The sequence below is a fragment of the Protobothrops mucrosquamatus genome, unplaced genomic scaffold, assembly GCF_001527695.2.
Source record: "Protobothrops mucrosquamatus isolate PMUCROS unplaced genomic scaffold, P.Mucros_1.0 scaffold_226, whole genome shotgun sequence".
Classification (NCBI taxonomy): Eukaryota; Metazoa; Chordata; class Lepidosauria; order Squamata; family Viperidae; genus Protobothrops; species Protobothrops mucrosquamatus.
In genome coordinates, this window is record NW_015386302.1 from 895,250 (window position 1) to 914,298 (window position 19,049).

At 38.6% G+C, this 19,049-nt stretch overlaps 1 protein-coding gene across 1 annotated transcript in view; it reads left to right on the top strand.

Moving 5' to 3' along the window:
- DIAPH1 (diaphanous related formin 1) overlaps positions 1-11,883 on the top strand; it is a 92,317-nt gene extending 80,434 nt beyond the window's left edge. Inside the window, exons 27-28 of the mRNA XM_029286737.1 lie at positions 4,444-4,530; positions 10,036-11,883. Coding sequence (XP_029142570.1) covers positions 4,444-4,530; positions 10,036-10,208 — 260 coding nt within the window. The 3' untranslated portion in view covers positions 10,209-11,883. The remainder of the gene's footprint in view (positions 1-4,443; positions 4,531-10,035) is intronic.
- Positions 11,884-19,049: the final 7,166 nt, after the last annotated feature.

The window sequence follows — 19,049 nt, forward strand, 5'->3', positions numbered from 1 at the left end:
ACGTTAAATGGCCCTTTTCAAAAGGCAAATCTTCTGGATTACAGTATTCCATTTTATGCTATTTTCTTGTACATATGGATATTTTTGCTGCCGAATACATTCCTTTACTTAGATTTAATGGACTTTGGGATGATAAAGATCTGTTGCTTTTGCTGCAAAAATCTGACAGGTATTCTACTTTTACTGTTACTTATTAATATCTAAAGCTGCTTTGTTTCCTTGTCTCCCTTGATACAATCCTGCCTCTTCTGTCCCTCCCCCTCCTCTTCCCCTCCTCTCCCCTAATAATTAATTCTGCATACATAGGCAATCCCTCTCTCAAGATTTTTCTTCATGCATCTGATGAAGTGGCCTAGAAGCACAAAAGCTTGTGATTATACATTTATTAGTGTTTCAGATGCCATAGGATTCTTGGCTTTTCTTTTCTTTTTTTACTGCAACAAAAAACCTGGCTACCCTTTTCTTGGAACATACGGACTCAATTACCATACTTCTCTATTTCCTGACTCCCACAATTTCCTGCCATTTCTGTCTCCTTTTGAGTTGCTTGAAGTTGTGCTAAATGACATGCCATTTGGTTTTCTTCACATTCTTTTCCCCTTCCCCCACAACCTTGTCTTGAGTTGCTGCGGTAGAACACTGCAATGTTTAATATATCTGCAAAGTATCTGCACTTGGCAAAGTTAAGGAAAGGCTCCGTAAGCTTCACAGAACCATTCCCATTCTGGCACAATTATTCCTCACTGCTTGTGGTGACACATCTTTATTTCTCTGGGGAGGGGTTTTTCCTCTGCTTTTGCTCCAACCCTTTTTTTTTAACTTTAGGGATGGAGCCTTAAAATCCTTGCCCTGTGTTATAATAATAATTTTCTGGGGTTTTTTTTTTACTCTGATCCTTAAGGACCAAATTTATTCTTTTTTATTATTATTAAAAGTTTTATAAAGATTACAATATTCCCCCCCCCTCCCACCCCCACTTCCCAGAGCTATTCACAGGGAAGCCCAAATCAAAATGCAGGTTAGGTAATCAAGATGGAGGAGCAAGAGTGAAAAATATGGGAGTAATATGACTGACTTTTCCTCAAATGTGTTAACAAGTAGATGGGATGCCTATTTAGCTGCCTCCCATCATCTATCATGTGGCTCTTTTTGATTGCCAGATGGTTCCAAACTCCTTTGTATCATTTCTTTCAGGAGATGCCCAAGCTGTATTCCCTGAACAATATGATTCTAAAAGTAGTGAGATAAGATTTGGGGATGTGAATGTATACAAATACATTGCCAACTTGTTGTCACCTGGTCATTTTTATTAAAAAGACAGTAATTGAGATCACAAAACTAGCAACTTGATCTGTCATTTCTTGTACAATTACGTCATTTATGTCAGGGGTGTCAAACTGCTGGCCCGACGGACGTGTCATGCGGAAGCCGGGCCCACCCCATTGCCGGCAATGGCAAAACAGTCCCGATATGTCACACGATGTCACATGACATCACGAGTTTGACATGTCTGATTTATGTGATGTTCCACATGAGGTTGCATCAGCAAAACTACTGAGTGTGAGTATGCACACACGTAAATGTAAGGCTAAACATAGCTTTCAAAATATCTATCCTACATACACTGAAAGGAGTTTGCTTCCTTTGCTTAAGTAATGGGAAATGAGCAGCTGCATTGTATATGCCTTTTAATTCCAGTGCTGTAAAACGGTGCTTCATAATTCACTGTTGGAACTATCTGTAATTGGGGCCTGTTTCCTTTTCCTAACCATGCCATGGTCTCTTTTTGATGGAGTTGGGGGGAAAATGCAATTTCTCTGCATTTTCGTTTGCTGTTCTTGAACGCATTAATTAAGGGCTTCCAGAATGGATTGGTAACACTTAGCCATTTATGTTGACCAGCAGGTGGCAGTACAAACAATGGATTTAGTCTACCTAAACCCCAGCAGATGTTCTAATGTGATTTTATAGGTTTATGTTTTGTCAGGAGCTGTTACTATGGAAACCAGATTTTGCAAGCTGCTCATGAAGTTGCAGTTAACACATTCAGTGCCAGGTTGATGAGAGTTGGGGGAGGCAAACATTCAAATGGAATAGGAAGTATTGTATTTTTCAGGGACTTTTAAATGTATATTTGTAGAGTCTGTTAAAGACCTTGAATAATTTTATTTTCAAATATTTTACACACACACACACACACACACACACACACACACACACACACACCAATAGTTTTTATCACATGTACTTCTCTGCCCTCTAAGATAGCCCTGGCTTTCTTGCTTCTGTTGAAAGAGATGCCAAGTTATGGTTTAAACCCATTTGTTCTTTTTCTTAAGCCTGCATTTAAGTATCTATGGAGATTCTCGGTCATCCAGGTCATGGTTGTCCCAAAGGGGCTTTTTCAAGAGGCAACTGGACTTCCTTGTTTTTCTTTGAAGACCTTTTGCTTCTAATCCAAGAAGCTTCTTCAGCTCTGACTGGATGGTGGGGAATAGAAAGATTTATACTCCTGCAGATAGCTGTCTTTTAGGGAGTGGTTAAAGCTACCTGGAGGCTTATCTGTGTCTTCAGGGTCACCTGAGTAGTGCAAATGGGTGTGGAGCCTTCTTGGAACTGCTGAAAGGACTGTGTTGTAGATTGGAGATCGATCCCTCCCCCTCAGTTGAGGGAGGGCTGTTCAGTTTTGACATAGATGGCCTCTTTGACCCCTCTTTCAAACTAGCAGTCCTCTCTGTCCAAAATGTGGACTTTGCTGTCTTCGAAAGAGTGGCCTTTGTCTTTTAAATGCAGATGGACTGCTGACTCCTATCCTGATGGTTTTTTCTCTTATGTTGTGCCATACATTTATGAAGTTGTTGTTTTGTTTCCCCAATGTACAAATCTGTGCATGGCTCACTGCATTGTACTGCATATACCACGTTGCTCAGTTTGTGTCTGGGTATTTTATCCTTGGGGTGGACTACTTCTGCCTTAGTGTTTCTTCGGTTTGAAGTGCACACGTATGATGTGTTGGTTGAAGATCCTCCTGAGGTGCGCACTTCAAACCTAAGAAACATTAAGGCAGAAGCTAGTCCACCCCAAGGATAAAATACCCAGACACAAACTGAGCAACGTGGTATATGCAGTACAATGCAGTGAGCCATGCACAGATTTGTACATTGGGGAAACAAAACAACAACTTCATAAATGTATGGCACAACATAAGAGAAAAAACCATCAGGATAGGAGTCAGCAGTCCATCTGCATTTAAAAGACAAAAGCCACTCTTTCGAAGACAGCAAAGTCCACATTTTGGACAGAGAAGACTGCTAGTTTGAAAGAGGGGTCAAAGAGGCCATCGATGTCAAAACTGAACAGCCCTTCCTCAACTGAGGGGGAGGGATCCGACATCATCTATCTCCAATCTACAACACAGTCCTTTCAGCAGTTCCAGGAAGGCTCCACATCCATTTGCACTACTCAGGTGACCCTGAAGACACAGATAAGCTTCCAATTAGCTTTAATGGCTCACTAAAAGAATGCAAATGATCAGCTGTCTGCAGAGTATAAATCTTTCTATTCCCCACCATCCAGTCAGAGCTGAAGAAGCTTCTTGGATGAGAAGCGAAAGGTCTTCAAAGAAAAACAAGAAAGTCCAGTTGCCTCTTGAAAAAGCCCCTTTGGGATTGCATTTAAGTAAATACTTGGTTGTAGGGTATGGTTGTCCCCAGAGAGGCTCGGCTTCTTGTCCAGCAGAAGAAGGAATTGGCAAAACATAGTCTTCATCATAGGAGAAATGTAGATACTCTTACTTTTCCTGTTTTTGAGATGAATATGCTTGTTGCTAGGGAAACAATATTAACTGGCTGTTTCAGCCAGTCTTAATACTCTGACAGCTGTGTAAAGTAAAAAGTAGATCAGTGGAAAATGTATAGCTCTAAAAAAAAAACCCTCAGGGTACTAATGATTTCAAGGCATCAGAGTAATACCATAGTTGTACTATTAAAGCAGAAAATCTGTGACATAAAGGAAGAGATGAAATGTTATAAGGAATTTTTCTTTGTTATCCCTGCTTTATATCCAAATTGGAATTATGTGTTTATAACAAATAAATAGATCAAAGGAAAAATGCCTCAGAAACTTTTCCAGGAAGAATTTTTTTAAAAATCTTCTTTAAACCCTCCATTGTACATTCTCATTTTTAAAAGTTTTCTCCCAATTTATGACAAAGGAAAATATCTTGAGAAAAACTTTTGTGTATTGTTGTCTTCACATAGTAAATTTTCATACACGACCAGGACTTCTTCATTTTTATCAAGAAATACTTTAATGACAATTTTATTCTCTTTTCTACATACAATACACATTCCAGAACAACCATAGTCTTGAGTCCATAATGCTACTCCTTAGAAGGAGGTGCCAATGAAAATAACAAGAAATCTCTATTTTTTGTTCTTGCAGAAGGAGATGAGACAGGAGTTATGGACAGTCTACTAGAAGCCTTACAGTCAGGTGCAGCCTTCCGTAGAAAAAGAGGACCACGCCAAGGTATGGTTTTGTTCAAATGTCTTCAAAGCAAGTTTGAAATAATCATTTTTCTTAATACCATTGTGAACCAACTCTAGGTTTTGGGGTGTGGAAGACAGAATTGAATAGACAAAAAAAATCCACTTGCCTTTTGAAGATAACAAAACTTTGATGTCTTTACCATGTAGTTCATACATAATATACTGTATAATGTAATGTAGAATTTAGTTATTGGATCAGATTAGTCAAATCTTGTTTATCCATAAAATTCAGTATCAATCATTGGCCCAAAATAGCAGCTCTTGGGATAAAATGGAGAAAGCCCATGCACATTATTTTAAGCTACTTAATAGAAGTGCAGGCTAAACATACAGGCTTTATAGAAATTAAGAAATATGGCCAGAATAGGGGCCATTCAAATAAAACTCTTCATTTTGCATGACAGTAATAAGCAATGAGCTTGCACATCATTGTATTCCAATGTGCCCCTGATCTCCTATACTGCTGACTACTGTGGTTTGTAAAATACTAATACCCTAAGATTATTTTTCCAAAATAGAAATTTAATTATGTTGCATGAGGCAATGATTTTGGGAAAAGAAACAAAATTGTAGGTAATAAAAATGGGGAAAACCAGAAGTCTAGAAGTTATTTACCTTTAATCTGTAACACATATACTTATATTATAATATTATCTGGCATTACATGACATTATTATCTTTAAAACCTTTTGCCTATACTATATACTTAGAAATTCTGAAAACATGATTGAAATTCCAGCAGATCATGTTGTTAAGGTATCAGCACAGAAATTTGATACCCTGTCTGCTTATACTGTAAATGAGAATACACCAGACTTAATGCCACTGGGAAATAAGAATAATTTCCTAAGTTTAAGCTTGGGAGGTTAGGTTCTGTTGTGATTCATTTGTTTAATATAAGACTTTCCAGGAAGTTCTTGGAAATCAGGCAAATCATCAGGTTCATTGCCTGCACAACAGAAAGAAGGAATAAATCCAACGTGAATAAATGGGATATTTTGAATTATGTCAGTTTTCAAGATTTCAAAATTTTGAAAAAAATTTAAATATAAATTTGATTTACCTCAGAGTGCTTCTTGGTAATTTATAAACTTAAACATTTGTTATGTAACCTATGTGATCTATATCCACTGTTGGAGATTTTTGAAAAATTTAACGTACCTCCTAAACCATAGAAAATTAATATTCTATTCTATAGAAAAGTAGTATCTTATGAATTTAACATTATTTTGTGAGTACTGGCCATATAAAATAATGTTTACAAAAGAATTTCCAGAATCATTTTAGAACATTCATTACTACGTTCTGATTCTACTATTATTGCATGTAGGGCTGATATCAAGAGGATAATGCTTTTTTGAAAGGGACAAAGTGGATGTAGTATACTTAGATTTCAGTAAGACATTTGACAAAATAGACCACAACCTACTAATTGACAAGCTAGAAAATGGTGGAATAGACAACATCACCACCAGATGGAGCTGTAGCTGGCTGACAAACCACACTCAACGAGTAGTCCTCAACGGCATTACATTCACATGCAGACAAGTAAGCAGTGGGGTACCACAAGGTTCTGTCTTAGGCCCAGTACTCTTCAACATCTTCATAAATGACTTAGACGAGGGAATTGAAGGGGAACTCATCAAATTTGCAGATGACATCAAACTGTCAGGAATAGCCAATACCCCAGAAGACAAACTCAGGATCCAAAAAGATCTTGACAAACTCGGAACAATGGGCCTTATCCAACAAAATGAGTTTCAGCGTGGAGAAAAGCAAAGTCCTACATTTAGGCAGGAAAAACCAAACGCACGAATACAGATTGGGCGAGACCTGGCTTAAAAGCAGTAACTATGAAAGGAATCTTGGAGTCCTAGTGGACGATCACTTGATCATGAGCCAGCAGTGTGCAGCAGCAACCAAAAAAGCTAATACAATCCTGGGTTGTATAAACAGAGGCATAGAATCAAGATCTAGTAAGACACACCTGGAATACTGCAGCCAATTTTGGTCACCATATCATAAAAAAAAATGTTGAGAGTTCAGAAAAAATTCAGAGAAAAGCAACTAAGATGATCAAAGGCCTGGAGGCTAAAACATACAAAGAACGGCTGCGGGACTTGGGTTTGGCTAGTCTAAAGAAAATAAGAAATAGGGGAGACATGATACCAGTATTCCAGTATCTGAGGGGCTGCCACAAAGAAGAGGGGGTCAGGTTGTTCACCAGAGCACCAGAGGGAAGGACGAGAAACAATGGTTGGAAGCTGATCAAAAAGAGAAGCAACCTGGAATTAAGGAGAAATTTCCTGACAGTGAGGACAATCAACCAGTGGAACAGCTTACCCCCAGAAATCGTGGGCGCTCCATAGCTGGAAGTTTTTTTAAAAAAAGAGACTGGAGAATCACCTGTCTGAGATGGTATAGGTTCTCCTGCTTGAGCAGGGGGCTGGACTAGAACACCTCCAAGGTCTCTTCCAGCTCTATTCTATTATTATATAAAGATCTGTATGTTCTTTTTGGCTGTATTCCCAGTATTTGAAATCTACCATCAGAATAAAAAAATCTACGGTAGAATGTTTAGAGATTGAACTAATTCTGAAAAAAAAAATTGTGCTTGATATGCAATAGTATATTTGAGGGAGAGGGGTTTCCAGCAAAGAAAATAAACTTAGTATTAAATCTGCTGTAGATTTCCAGGTTTTTTTCTTTTTTATTATTGTGACAAAACATTTTAATGCTACATATTATATTGGCAATGATGTCCTGGGTATTTTTTTTCCTCTCCAATAGTTTGATATAATAAAAATATATTTTATAAAGGGCTGTAATATGGTCAGCAGGGCATTCTTTTGAGACTGTAAACATGGAAAATTAATATATGTCTCTGGTGCAGAAGTTCTTAATATACATGCAAAGCAACAGAATAATTATAATGATTATAATGCCAATAAGAGGGGGTAGTAAGAGAGATAATAAGAAGGATAAATAATAATGCTACAGACATATTACTTGTGTTAATACGCATAGACTTTAGATAGCACTGTGAGAATTAGATGTTCAGCAGAGTGATGGCCTGAGGGAAAAAACTGTCCCTGTGTCTAGTTGTTTTGGCCTGCAGTGCCCTGTATCGCCATCCTGAGGAGAAAAGTTGAAACAGTTTATGTTCAGGATATGAGCAGTCTGCAGATACCTTCTCAGCCCTTCGGATCCATGCAATATACAGGCCTTCTATAGAAGACAAGCTGGTTGCAATTATTCTTTCTGCAGTCTTAACTATCCATTGGAATCTGTACCTGTCCTGTTTGGTTGCTGAACCAAACCACACTGTTATACAACATAGGACAGTTCAATAATTCCTCTGTAAACTATAAACAGCTCCGGGGTAGTCTGAACTTCCTGAGTTGACACAGGAAGAAGATTCTTGCCTTTTTAAAGATAGTCCTAATGTTAAAAATGTTAAGTGTCCATTTCAAGTTCTGGGAAATTATAGAAACCTGAAATTTGAAGGACTTTACTGCTGATATTGTGCTGTCAAATAAGGTAAGAAGTGGCAAAATCCACTCTCGTTTCTACAGTTTTAAGCATATTCAGCTCCAGATTGTTATGGCTGCATCACAGGGCCAGTTCTTCAACATCCCGTCTATATGCAAACTCATCATCATCTTGAATGATGCCAATGACTGTTGTATTGTCAGCAAACTTCAGAATTTTAATGGAGGGTTCCTTGAGGTGCAGTCATGACATAGAAAGAAAAGAGTAACGGAGAGAGCACACAGCCCTGAGGGTCGCCTGTACTCATTGCCCAGGTACTAGATGTAGTTTTCTCTAGCCTCACCTGTTGCATCCTATCTGTCAAAAAACTGATTATCTACCTACAAATATGAGCAGGTATAGTAAGCTGGATTAACTCAGAGTAGAGAATTTCTGGAATTTCTGGAACGTTGAGCTAAAGTCCACAAAAAGGGCCCATGCATAGATCCCTGGAGATTCAAGATGTTGCAGAATGTAGTGTAATGACATATTGACAGCATCGTCTGCTGACCTATTTGATCAGTAGGCAAACTGCAAGGGGTCTATCCAGATCCATGATGACTTTCAGTTTGGCCAGCACTAACCTCCCAAAGGTCTTCATGACTACAGATATCAGAGCAACCAATCTGTAGACATTCAGCTCCCTGATGGAAGATTTCTTAGAAACTGGGATGATGGTAGACAGTTTAAAGCATGAAGGGACGTAACACATCTCCAGTGATTTATTAAAAATCTGAATGAAGATGGGCAAGCAAGAAAGAGTCACTCCATCCGGGCCTGGAGCTTTTCTGATCTTCTGCCTATGAAATAGAATTGCGCATCTTTTTCCAGGATTATGAGAAGTGGGTGGGTGGGCTCGAGTGACTGAGATAGATATAGCAATGATCCAATATGTTTTTGCCTCTAATGAGACAGCTAACATGCTGAGTATCTGGGCAACTCATGAGTGAGATTAGCTCTATTAAAATCCCCTAAAACAATGAGTAGGGAGTGTGGATATTTCCATCCTGTGCAGAGTGTTTGGTCTGCTAGAATATGTATTGCACTGCTCATGCAATTCTGGGGTGATATATAAACTCCAACCAAGGTGAATGAGGAAAACTGTTGCAGAGCATAAAAGAGTTTACAATTGATGAATAGTGACTCAGTCCATATTACAACATTTATTTAGTACTTGCACCAGTGGTTATTAACATAGAAACAAATTCCACCACCTCTCTTCCCTCCCCCCCCCCCCCAAATGTCTCTGTAACCTGATCCGCCCTTTGAATCTGAAATCCAGGGAGTTCTACTATACTATCTAGGATAATCTCACTGAGCCAACTTTCTGTAAAGCAGAGAACTGATGTGTTACAAAAAGCAAGGTTGTTCTGATTTAGAAGAAGTTCATTTTATTGACTAGTGATTGTAGATTTATTAGATGAATCAGTGGGAGCTGAGTTCTAACTCCCCCCCCTTTTCCTCAGACTCATCAGCACTCCCACGCTCTCCTTCCTTTCCTTTGTGTGTAGCTGCTATACAGAGCTGTTACTTGTCTGATCAGAATTTTGCTGAAATATAAAGTCCTCATGAAGTCATTTTTTTCTATAGCCCATCATACAATTCTAATGATTTCTTTGCATATTTTCTGACCACAATTCTTAATTGAATGTATAATCATAAGTTTAAATATTGCAAAGGAAAATCAGTTCTAGGAAAAATGGAGGGATGTTTGCTTTGTCCCCATTTTCTAAAGGCTCCACACTCTGGGTCACAATTGTCTACTGTGTTTCACTACAGATAGAGTTTTCATTATAGCTGCCCCAACTCTGTGGAGTTCTTCAGGCCTCCTATGAGCAAGTATAAACTAAAGTATTTGAGAGAAAATGGCTAGTATATTATGCAGCATTATCTTCAGTGTATACTTTTTTGTTTTTTAATATTTTAGTTTTTGTTTGCTTCTGTGTCATTCCAGGAAACAAAAATGTTGGCTGTGCAATCACATCATTACTTGCTTCAGAGTTGATCAAGGAAGATGCTCTTGGTGCAAAAAAACCACGCAGAGGACTTAAAAAGGATGAGGATGTAGAGGTCACTGAAGAAACTCTTGATGAAACCACTAAGGGGGCAAGCAGTCGTCAAAATTAGAGTTGGGTGACAACTAGGACCAGTGCCTTTGGCATGAAATCTGTTTTACAAAGGAGCTGAAACAACACTAAGTCACTTTGCAGTTTTCCCTTTCACACTTATATACATGGGATGAAGAAGCAAATAATTTAATCACTTCAGCCTGTGTCATTCTAGGGCTGTTTTGCAAGATCTTTAAATCTGTGGTCATATTCTTTGAATCTTGAATTTGCTTCTTGTCTCAGTATCAGAAATGCAAAGGTTTTTGCTGACTTAGTAACATGTTTGGAACAAAGGTGGGAGTTTGTGCTGTATTTACCTACTTCCCTGCAGGCGGGATTGGGAACACATCCCCAAGAAGAAAAATATGGCACAGAAGAGAGGCTAACGGTCAGAACCTGATCTGCCCATGAATCTCACTGTATTGATGTTGCCAAAGCAGGAATGCAACAAACTGCCTTAATTATGACTTTTTAAATGTTTTGATTAGGCATCCTCATCCCAAGATATTTTTTTTCTCAAAAGCCTTCTCTTCATTAATGCTAATAGAATGAGCTGATCCCTTCAAATATAGGAGGGAGGATTATTGGATATCTTAGCTAGATTTGTCTTTTCCCAATGCACTGCTTTTTTTTTCTTGCCTATCTTATGCTGGAAAAGAAAATGACTCAGAGATCGTTTTATCACTGTGGTGACAGGGTTCTGTGCAAACATTGTAGAGAATGTTTTCTTTGAAATGAAATAATTTTGCTGTTCTGCTAGGCTGCTATTCCCCTTTTTAACACAAAATCTTACTAGTGAAATGGTAATATCAATGACCTATTGAGAAAGAAAGTATGGATGGTTTGCTGTTGCTGCATCTATCCCTGCATGCTTTTGAACTAAGGTTAATAAAGTGATTTACTCAGCCTCAGAAAGGGGTTTTAAGCCCTCTTTAGTTGAGTGAAAATGCTCATTGCAACTCCAAAGGAATGAAGCTGGGATTGTGTTTCTTCACTGAATACTCTTCATGGAAGACTGATTAGTAAAATTATGCATTCATTTAATCTTTTCTGGCAAAATCCTTTGTATCATATAGCACATTTTTCAAAACATGCCATGTAAGTTTCACATAAATTAAAGCTTGCATTCTTGCTTGCTTTAACAGGTAATATGTACATCAATGTATCTTAATTTCTATACAGTGGTGGAAGTGGGCTGGAGTCCCCCCCCCCCCAATACCTTAAGGCCACTTTGACAGTAGAACTAATTTTATATAAAATTTGTTTAACAAGGAACTTCAGTGAAGATAAAAGAAAAATAACAAATATATACATACTGTTAAAATTGTTTGTGCATTCTCCAGTATTTCAGGGCAACCAATCACTATCTGCCCATAGATTTTGTCCCATAGCATGTAGCCAGCATGTATGTGTGGCAGAAAGAGAAATTTGTAACATTGACTGATTATCGTCATTTATGTTGGAATGAATATGATGGGCTTCAAGATATATGTTATGAACATCTGTAAACTTCCAAGACAAATCATTGGATGCTGGCAACTTTTTAATGTGATTGATACCATTCACTAGATAAAAAAATGAGGAAATATATTTTCATACAAGTTATCTGGGATTGGCAAGTCACATGAATTCTTTCTCTACTCATTTTTGCTTTCCCCCCACAGATAATACATAAACTTTCATCTTTTTATACATTTGGAATGTGCATTGAATGTATTTTTAAAAAACTATTCCTTAATATTTTTACATTTCATTTAATGGGAGTTTGCATGGAAAGTTCAGTATAGAGGAATGTGCCATACGGGTTCTAAATAGCATATCTAAAGAATTCTGCAACAAAAAAAGGAAATGAACACAGAGTCATAGAATCATAGGGCTGAAAGGTACCTTGGCGGTCTTCTAGTCCAATCCCCTGTCCACCTGAAATAAATGAATGTCCAATCTTTTCTTGCCAACCTCCAGCGATGAAGCATCCAGAACTCCAGAAGGCAAGCTGTTCCATTGGCTAATTGTTCTCACTGTCAGTAAATTTCTCCTTAGTTCCAGGTCGGATCTCTCTTTAACAAGCTTCTTCCCAGTGCTTTTTGTCCTGCCCTCAGATGTTTGGGAGAATAAGTGAGCCCTCTCATCTCTGTGATTGCCCCTCAAGTCCTGGAAGACAGCTTTTTCAACCCTAATCCTTCTCTTTATTAGGCTAGACATACCTACTGCCCTTAATTGTTTATCACATAGCTTAGTCTCCAGATCCCTTATCGTCTTTATTGCTTTTCTCTACTCTTTCTAGGAATTCAACACCTTTTTTGTATCATGGTGACCAGAACTGGACATAGTATTCCAAGTGTGGTCCTACAGTGCTGTATAAATTGCTACTATCACTTCCTGTGATCTTGATGCTATTCCTCTGTTGATTCAACCTAAAGCTGCATTGGTTTTTTGGGGGGAGGGCAGTTGCAGCACACTGCTGGTGTACTGAGTTCAAGACAACCTTCAGGTACCCCTCCGCATCCTTCCTTCCTTGTAGATGTAGCACCATTGAGGATTACATACTTGGTGTGCCTGGTCAGCCAACTGTGAATCCATCTGGTGGTCATACTGTCTATCCCACATTTTTCTGTCTTATCAAGAAATAGGCTGTAGTCTACTTTGTCAAATGCCTTACTGACGTCCAGTCAGACTATATCCACATCATTTCCCTAATCCATTTAGCCATTTTATTAAAGAAGGCAATAAGGTTTGTTTATCATGATCTGTTTTTAACAAACTTATGCTGGCTTCTATTAATCTCCTTGTTCATTTCTAGTGCTCACAAATCCACTGCTTAATTATCTTTCCTATGATTTCCCTGGGTATTGATGATAAGCTGATTGGTCTGTAGTTTCCTGGTTCCACTTTTTTCCCTTTTTTGAACATTGTAATAGTAATAGAGTTGGAAGGGACCTTGAAGATCACCTAGTCCAACCCCCTGCTCTCACAGGTAATCTATACTATTTCTGATAGATGGCTGTCCAGTCTCTTCTTAAAAGCATCAAGAGTTGTGGCACCCACAATTTCCGAATGCAATTTGTTCCACTGCTATTGGAAGACTGCTATAATGCCACCCCTGGTCCTTCTTTTCACTAGACTAGGTATACCCAATTCCTGCAATCTTTCTTTACATGTTTTAGCTTCTAGGCCCCTAATCGTTGTTCTTTTCTGAACTCTTTCCAAAGTCTCAACATCTTTTTTGTATTGGGGTGACCAAAACTGGATGCAGTATTCTAGTGTGGTCTTACCAAGGCTTTGTAGAGTGGTACTATTACTTCACGTGATCTTGATTCTATCCCTCTGTTAATGCAACCTAAGATCAAAACCACACCAGCTCTTTTCCAGTCCTCTGGTAGGTCCCCTGTGCTCCAGGATCTTTGAAAGATTTTGTTCAGTGGTTCTGCGATCATGTCTGCCAGCTCCTTCAGAAGCCTGGCATGTAATCCATCTGGTCTCATCTTGTCTAGAGTCTCCCATGGTGCTGCTTTTGATAGGTTGGATTATTTTTTCATTTCATATGAAGACATGCAAAGAAGAACCATCTTACCATCTCCCATAAGTGGACCTATCATTTCCTTGACTTTCTTTTTATTCCTTATGTATTGAAAGAAACTCTTTTGTTATTTTTGGCATTTGTGCATGTCTTAGTTCCTTACTTCACCTTCCTATACTTCATCAAGAATTATCACTGAAGTATTACTTTTCTGCCTCTCATTTTCAATATGTTGTTTATTTTAGAATGGCCATGATCTTTTCTTTCACCCCATGAATCACATAAACATATTTCTTTTTCATAGATACCCAGTTCCCTGTTCAGCTACAGCAGGTTTAATGTCATTTTGAAGTTACTTTTGGCTTGGGGAGTAAGGATGGCAGTAATGTCATTTTTCCCCCCCTCAAATAATATGCTGTCTCATGAAAGAAAATAAGTGACTGCATTTAGGGAAATGACTATGGAACAACATACTGCTGCTGAACTTCCTTTGGCAAACACCAAACTTATTCTCTATTTCTCAAATGCAGTCTTCATGTTCTTCCCTAGATAATTGTTAGGGAATTGCTATTGTCAGTCCTATGAAATGGACAAGAAGCAATGGGCGGAAGCTTGCCAGAGGAAGATCCAACCTGGAAATGATGAATTTCCTGACTAAAAACAGTTAATGAATTAGACACAGCTTGCCTCCCAGAGTTGAAGGTGTTCCGTCGCTAGAGGTTTCCAAGAAAAGATTGGACAGCATTTTGTCCAGGATAGAATCATAGAGGTGGAAGGGATGGTACTATAAGGGTTCTTGCCTTGGGCAGGGCGTTGGACAAGACGCCTTCCAGCCCTGTGATGGTATGATTTTTATGAAAAGAATGTGTGCTACATTTGAGGGATCCTTGCTGAGTAAAATTGGACCAATGCATATGACAGCTGGCAGAAAGTCATAAGAGCTTTTTCTTCCATAGAAATAAATGGCTTTAACTGTTACAACACATAATAGCTATTTTAAAATCCATGTGTGTAGGAGGACTATAGCACCAATGACTGAATCAGGCTACAGGTTCTTCCACTCCCCTTCTTCCCATTATTAACAAGCTTGTTTTTTATATTTTAAATACTGCACCTATGGATTCCTTCAGGATTGATTCCAAAGAGATGCTTCAGAGCATGTGAGAATGCACATACAACATCTATACAGCAGCTTTTCTTGTCTTGATTGTTGGGAGCTGTGGCATAAACTAGAAAACAATGTTGCTGTTAAAAAGATAGGCATTAAAGCCTACACCTCATCAAAAACACTTCTTTTGAAATCAAACCTTAAGTAATGATGCAGAACCTTTTGAACTGTGTGTCTATGTCTGTGTGTAAAAATAAATACAATTTTTGGATAAATTTAGGATTTGGGAAGAATTATTCTCTAAGCCTAACACAAATCCCAATTTCTATCCATAAAAGAAAATGCTTTGTAGTATTGGGGATCACATTTTGAGCAATCAAAATTCCTTCATGGCCTAGCCATAAAGGTTTTATCACATTTGAGGCAAGTCTGATCTTTCTACATATAACCTTATTTTTTTGGCCTAAGAATTCTTTATCTTGTTTCAGAAGGCGGTACATCATGTTAAAAACACACACATACACACCCCAATCCTGCCCGCTAAAATGCAAGCATTTGACTATGGCATTTCACCCTGAGTTGGTAATAGCGAGAGCCTTTCACCCACTAAATGGGTGGGATTCAAGCAGTTTGGTTGCACCAATAGCTTTATCATCAATAAACTGTTCTACTCCCTGGAGTTAATCTTGTAAATGCTGAATATCAGTATCATTTAGTGATTTTGAGATGGGTTGGGAATCTTTCCCCATGGAATTAATTCCCCACCCTTTTCAGGGGTCAAGGTTATTAAGCTATGCTTTTTGATCATTCTCAGGGAAAAGCAAAGCAATAAGATAATTTCTAGTGTGTGAAAGTAATTTGTTGCAGATTGCCAGTCCAAAAAAAAAAAGATTTAACAGAATATTTTTTGCTACAGATTGGAAAATAGATTTAAGCTCTTTAAATAATTTCAGTATCGATAGGAGAAGTGCTATACATTTTATTTCCAAAGTTTATGATATGCCACTGGGAAGTTTGCAAATTTTATTTTTTTATTTTAGTTTTATTATCTTTCATATGTAAGTCTTAGTGCGTTGTTCTTTTCCCTTAAAGTGAGTTTGTGACACTGGAATCTTATGTTATTTTTTGTTGTTATATTTCATAAGAGTAAAAATTATAATAGATTGATAGAGATTATGGGAGGAATAGTCTTTCCTGGCTATTTTGTTCAAAATTGTTAATAAAAATATTTGCTTCCCATATTCTTTTCATTTTATTTAGTAACTTGGTAGGGTTAGATATCCATATCATTCTAGATAAGACATTTTTGCATATAAGCTTATACTAGACACAGAGCTGAACTACTTTACATACTCACTGATTGCCAGAGAAGATTATAGGCCAGCACTCTTGTCAAAATGCAAAGAGATCACAGCTCCACCTTTTCACATTTGCTATTTTGTGAGAAGGGGCTAGTACATATGTGCATTCCGAGAATACAAGGAGGTTTCAGTTTAGAATTCACCTGAAAAGAAGTATTCCAGGTTAGATTTCTGCCAATGTGGCCCACAAATGCCTAAGAGTCCCACAAAAATAATTTTAAAAATCATGACTAGGGATACAGGTGTGCCTGCAATCTCTGTATTTCAGTGTTATTTTGCTACATCTTTCAACTATTAGATTTATAGTTTGTTTTTTCTCTCACTTAAATGGTAAACTCTATTATTTCTAATCCTGATTCTAAACATTAAACATTTGATGTGAATAAAAGTTCAGAAAAGCTTTTAAAGAGAATTCATTTATAAATGTTTGACCTCACCCCTCAAAATATCACCTGTTCGATTATATAAAAGCTTGTCCAAGTTAATGTACTATTAACACAGCTCCACAAATCCACCTCGATAATACTTAGAAGAGGAAAGGCTCTGAAAAAAGCTCTTTGAAGTGTCTTATATCAATGCTTTTCATATATTTTATAGATTCTCAATAAACAGCAAGACTGCACAAGTGCTAAAGTATTAAAAACCATACCATTAAAAACAATTATGAAACAACATACACAATCCGTGGCAAGCATAGCTAAAATAAAACACAACTGTATCATAATAGGCAAGGAAGCAGTAGCTGCTCCTTACCTAGTTACGGTACTTTGCTTTTTATTTGGTCTTAGCCAACTGGCAAAAATGCTGAATTATTCTTCAGGAGTTCAAATGACTGCATGAAAAACTGTAAAATAATGTCCCCTACCTCTTCATTTCCCTTTGAAAACTCTTATTTTAGTGGAAAACAACAGTTTTGTTACCTGGAAGGACATTAGTAGATGCCAACCATGGTATTTCTCCACTTATTTTACCCAGACATTTCAACAAGGCATATCAGTATCAATGTTGATACTTTAATAGATAATATGACTACTCTTTCAATTCTTTTAGTCCAGTTAATAGAAGTTATTATGTCTCAGTTGCCTTTCTGCACTGAGACTTTGAAATCATCTTGTTTATTGTCAGCTCCACTGGTAGACCAGGCCAGGAAAAGTAAAGCTACTTTTATTGAGATAATGAAACATGATGTCATGCTTAATGACTGTTGATAATGATGGAATTGCTAGTCCCAATTGTTGAAGACTTCCTCTAGCTTGTTTCTCTACTTTGAAAAATGTTTCAGCTCCATTTGCCTAGATTACAGTTCCTGCATATTTCCATCAAGGTCAGGTACATTTATTTCTTCCTGAGCTGGAAGAGTGGCTCCAGCAGATCCCAGGAACGATATCAGAGCTAGAGGTGTCCAGAAGAGTGCAGTGGTAGGAACAGCAAATATATTACACAGAACCCTCAAATTCCCAGACCTCTGATAGAGCAGGGCTTTTCAAGCAGTGGTACGGGTACCACCTGTGGTACATTGGCACCTGGCAGGTGGCATGCGACCATCCTAGAAAAGTAGCGGGGGAGGGGAATGAGCTGAACCGGTGGCAGCACCGCACAAGCCTGAGCAAGCAATAGCTGGAGCTGCAGGGCTGTCAGGGCTCAGCGGAAGCGCCAGGATCAGTGCCGCTCTCCAGCTGATCGGCACTTCTTTGGGGCTGTCAGGGCTCAGTGGAAGTGCCAGGATCAGCACCAGGCTCCAGCTGGAGCTCGGCACTGATCCTGGTGCTTCTGCTGAGCCCAGAAGAAATGCCGATCAGCTGGAATGTTGCAGCATCTCCAGGATCTTGTGATTTACATTCAGATGCTTGGCAACTGATTCATATTTATGACGGTCACAGTGTCCCAGGGTCATGTGAAGTGACCAAAACCTGCTGCAACCACCCAGCAGATGGGGGGAATAAAAACCAAACACCCCCCCACCCCACCCCCGCTGCCAATCCTCAACAGAGATGCTCACAACAATGAAAACCTCGGACAGGAGGAAGAGCGCGGGTGGGTGGGCAGGCAGGTGTCTTGCTCTGCTGTGGCTTGGGGGGCACTTTTTTCAGTGCCATTGTAACTTCAAACAGTCACTAAGTGAACTGTTGTAAGTCGAGGACTACCTGTACTTTATCACTTTTTTTCTTTTTGGGGGGGGTCATCAAGTTTTTGACACCTTGCTAGGTGACTGGTGGTACTTGGATATTGTCATATCCTAAAAGTGGTACAATGGGTGAAAAGGTTGAAAAGCCCTGTCTATAGCACTTGCCAAAACTTTGGCAAGTGGAGCCAAGAGGCTGAATTTTTCCCGCAGCACTTGCCAAAATCTGTTAAATGCTGCTACAGAAGCTGTGCTGAGGAAGAGCTTGAAGCAAAGTACAGCAAAGAAATGCATTGCAAACCGTGAATAGACTATCCATTCAATTTAGCATCACTAGGGACATTTATTTCTTTTTGTTCCCTTCACATCCTAAGTTAGCACTGCCCACTTTGAGGCAATTATGGAGTTTGGCCCGTGGATCCAACCCTCTGCGGAAGCACTCTTGCCTGGCCTTCACAAACATGTCTGCTGAAGGGGAGTCTACCACTTTGCTGGGAAGCTTTTCCCTTTGCATTGCTCTTACTGTTTAAAAAAATTCTTAATGTTAAATCAGATTCTGACTTCAGAGTCTTGAACTTTTTCTGTGGGACTACCTTTCCGATATTTGAAGCAAGTGATCACATGCCTGTTTAGCTGGGTTTATTTCTGATTTATTTTACCATCCAGCTTATTTAGGTGATTTTGTTTCTGGTCTCCTGATCATCCTTGCTGCTTTCTTCTGAACTTGTTTCAATTTCTCCACATTCTTCTTA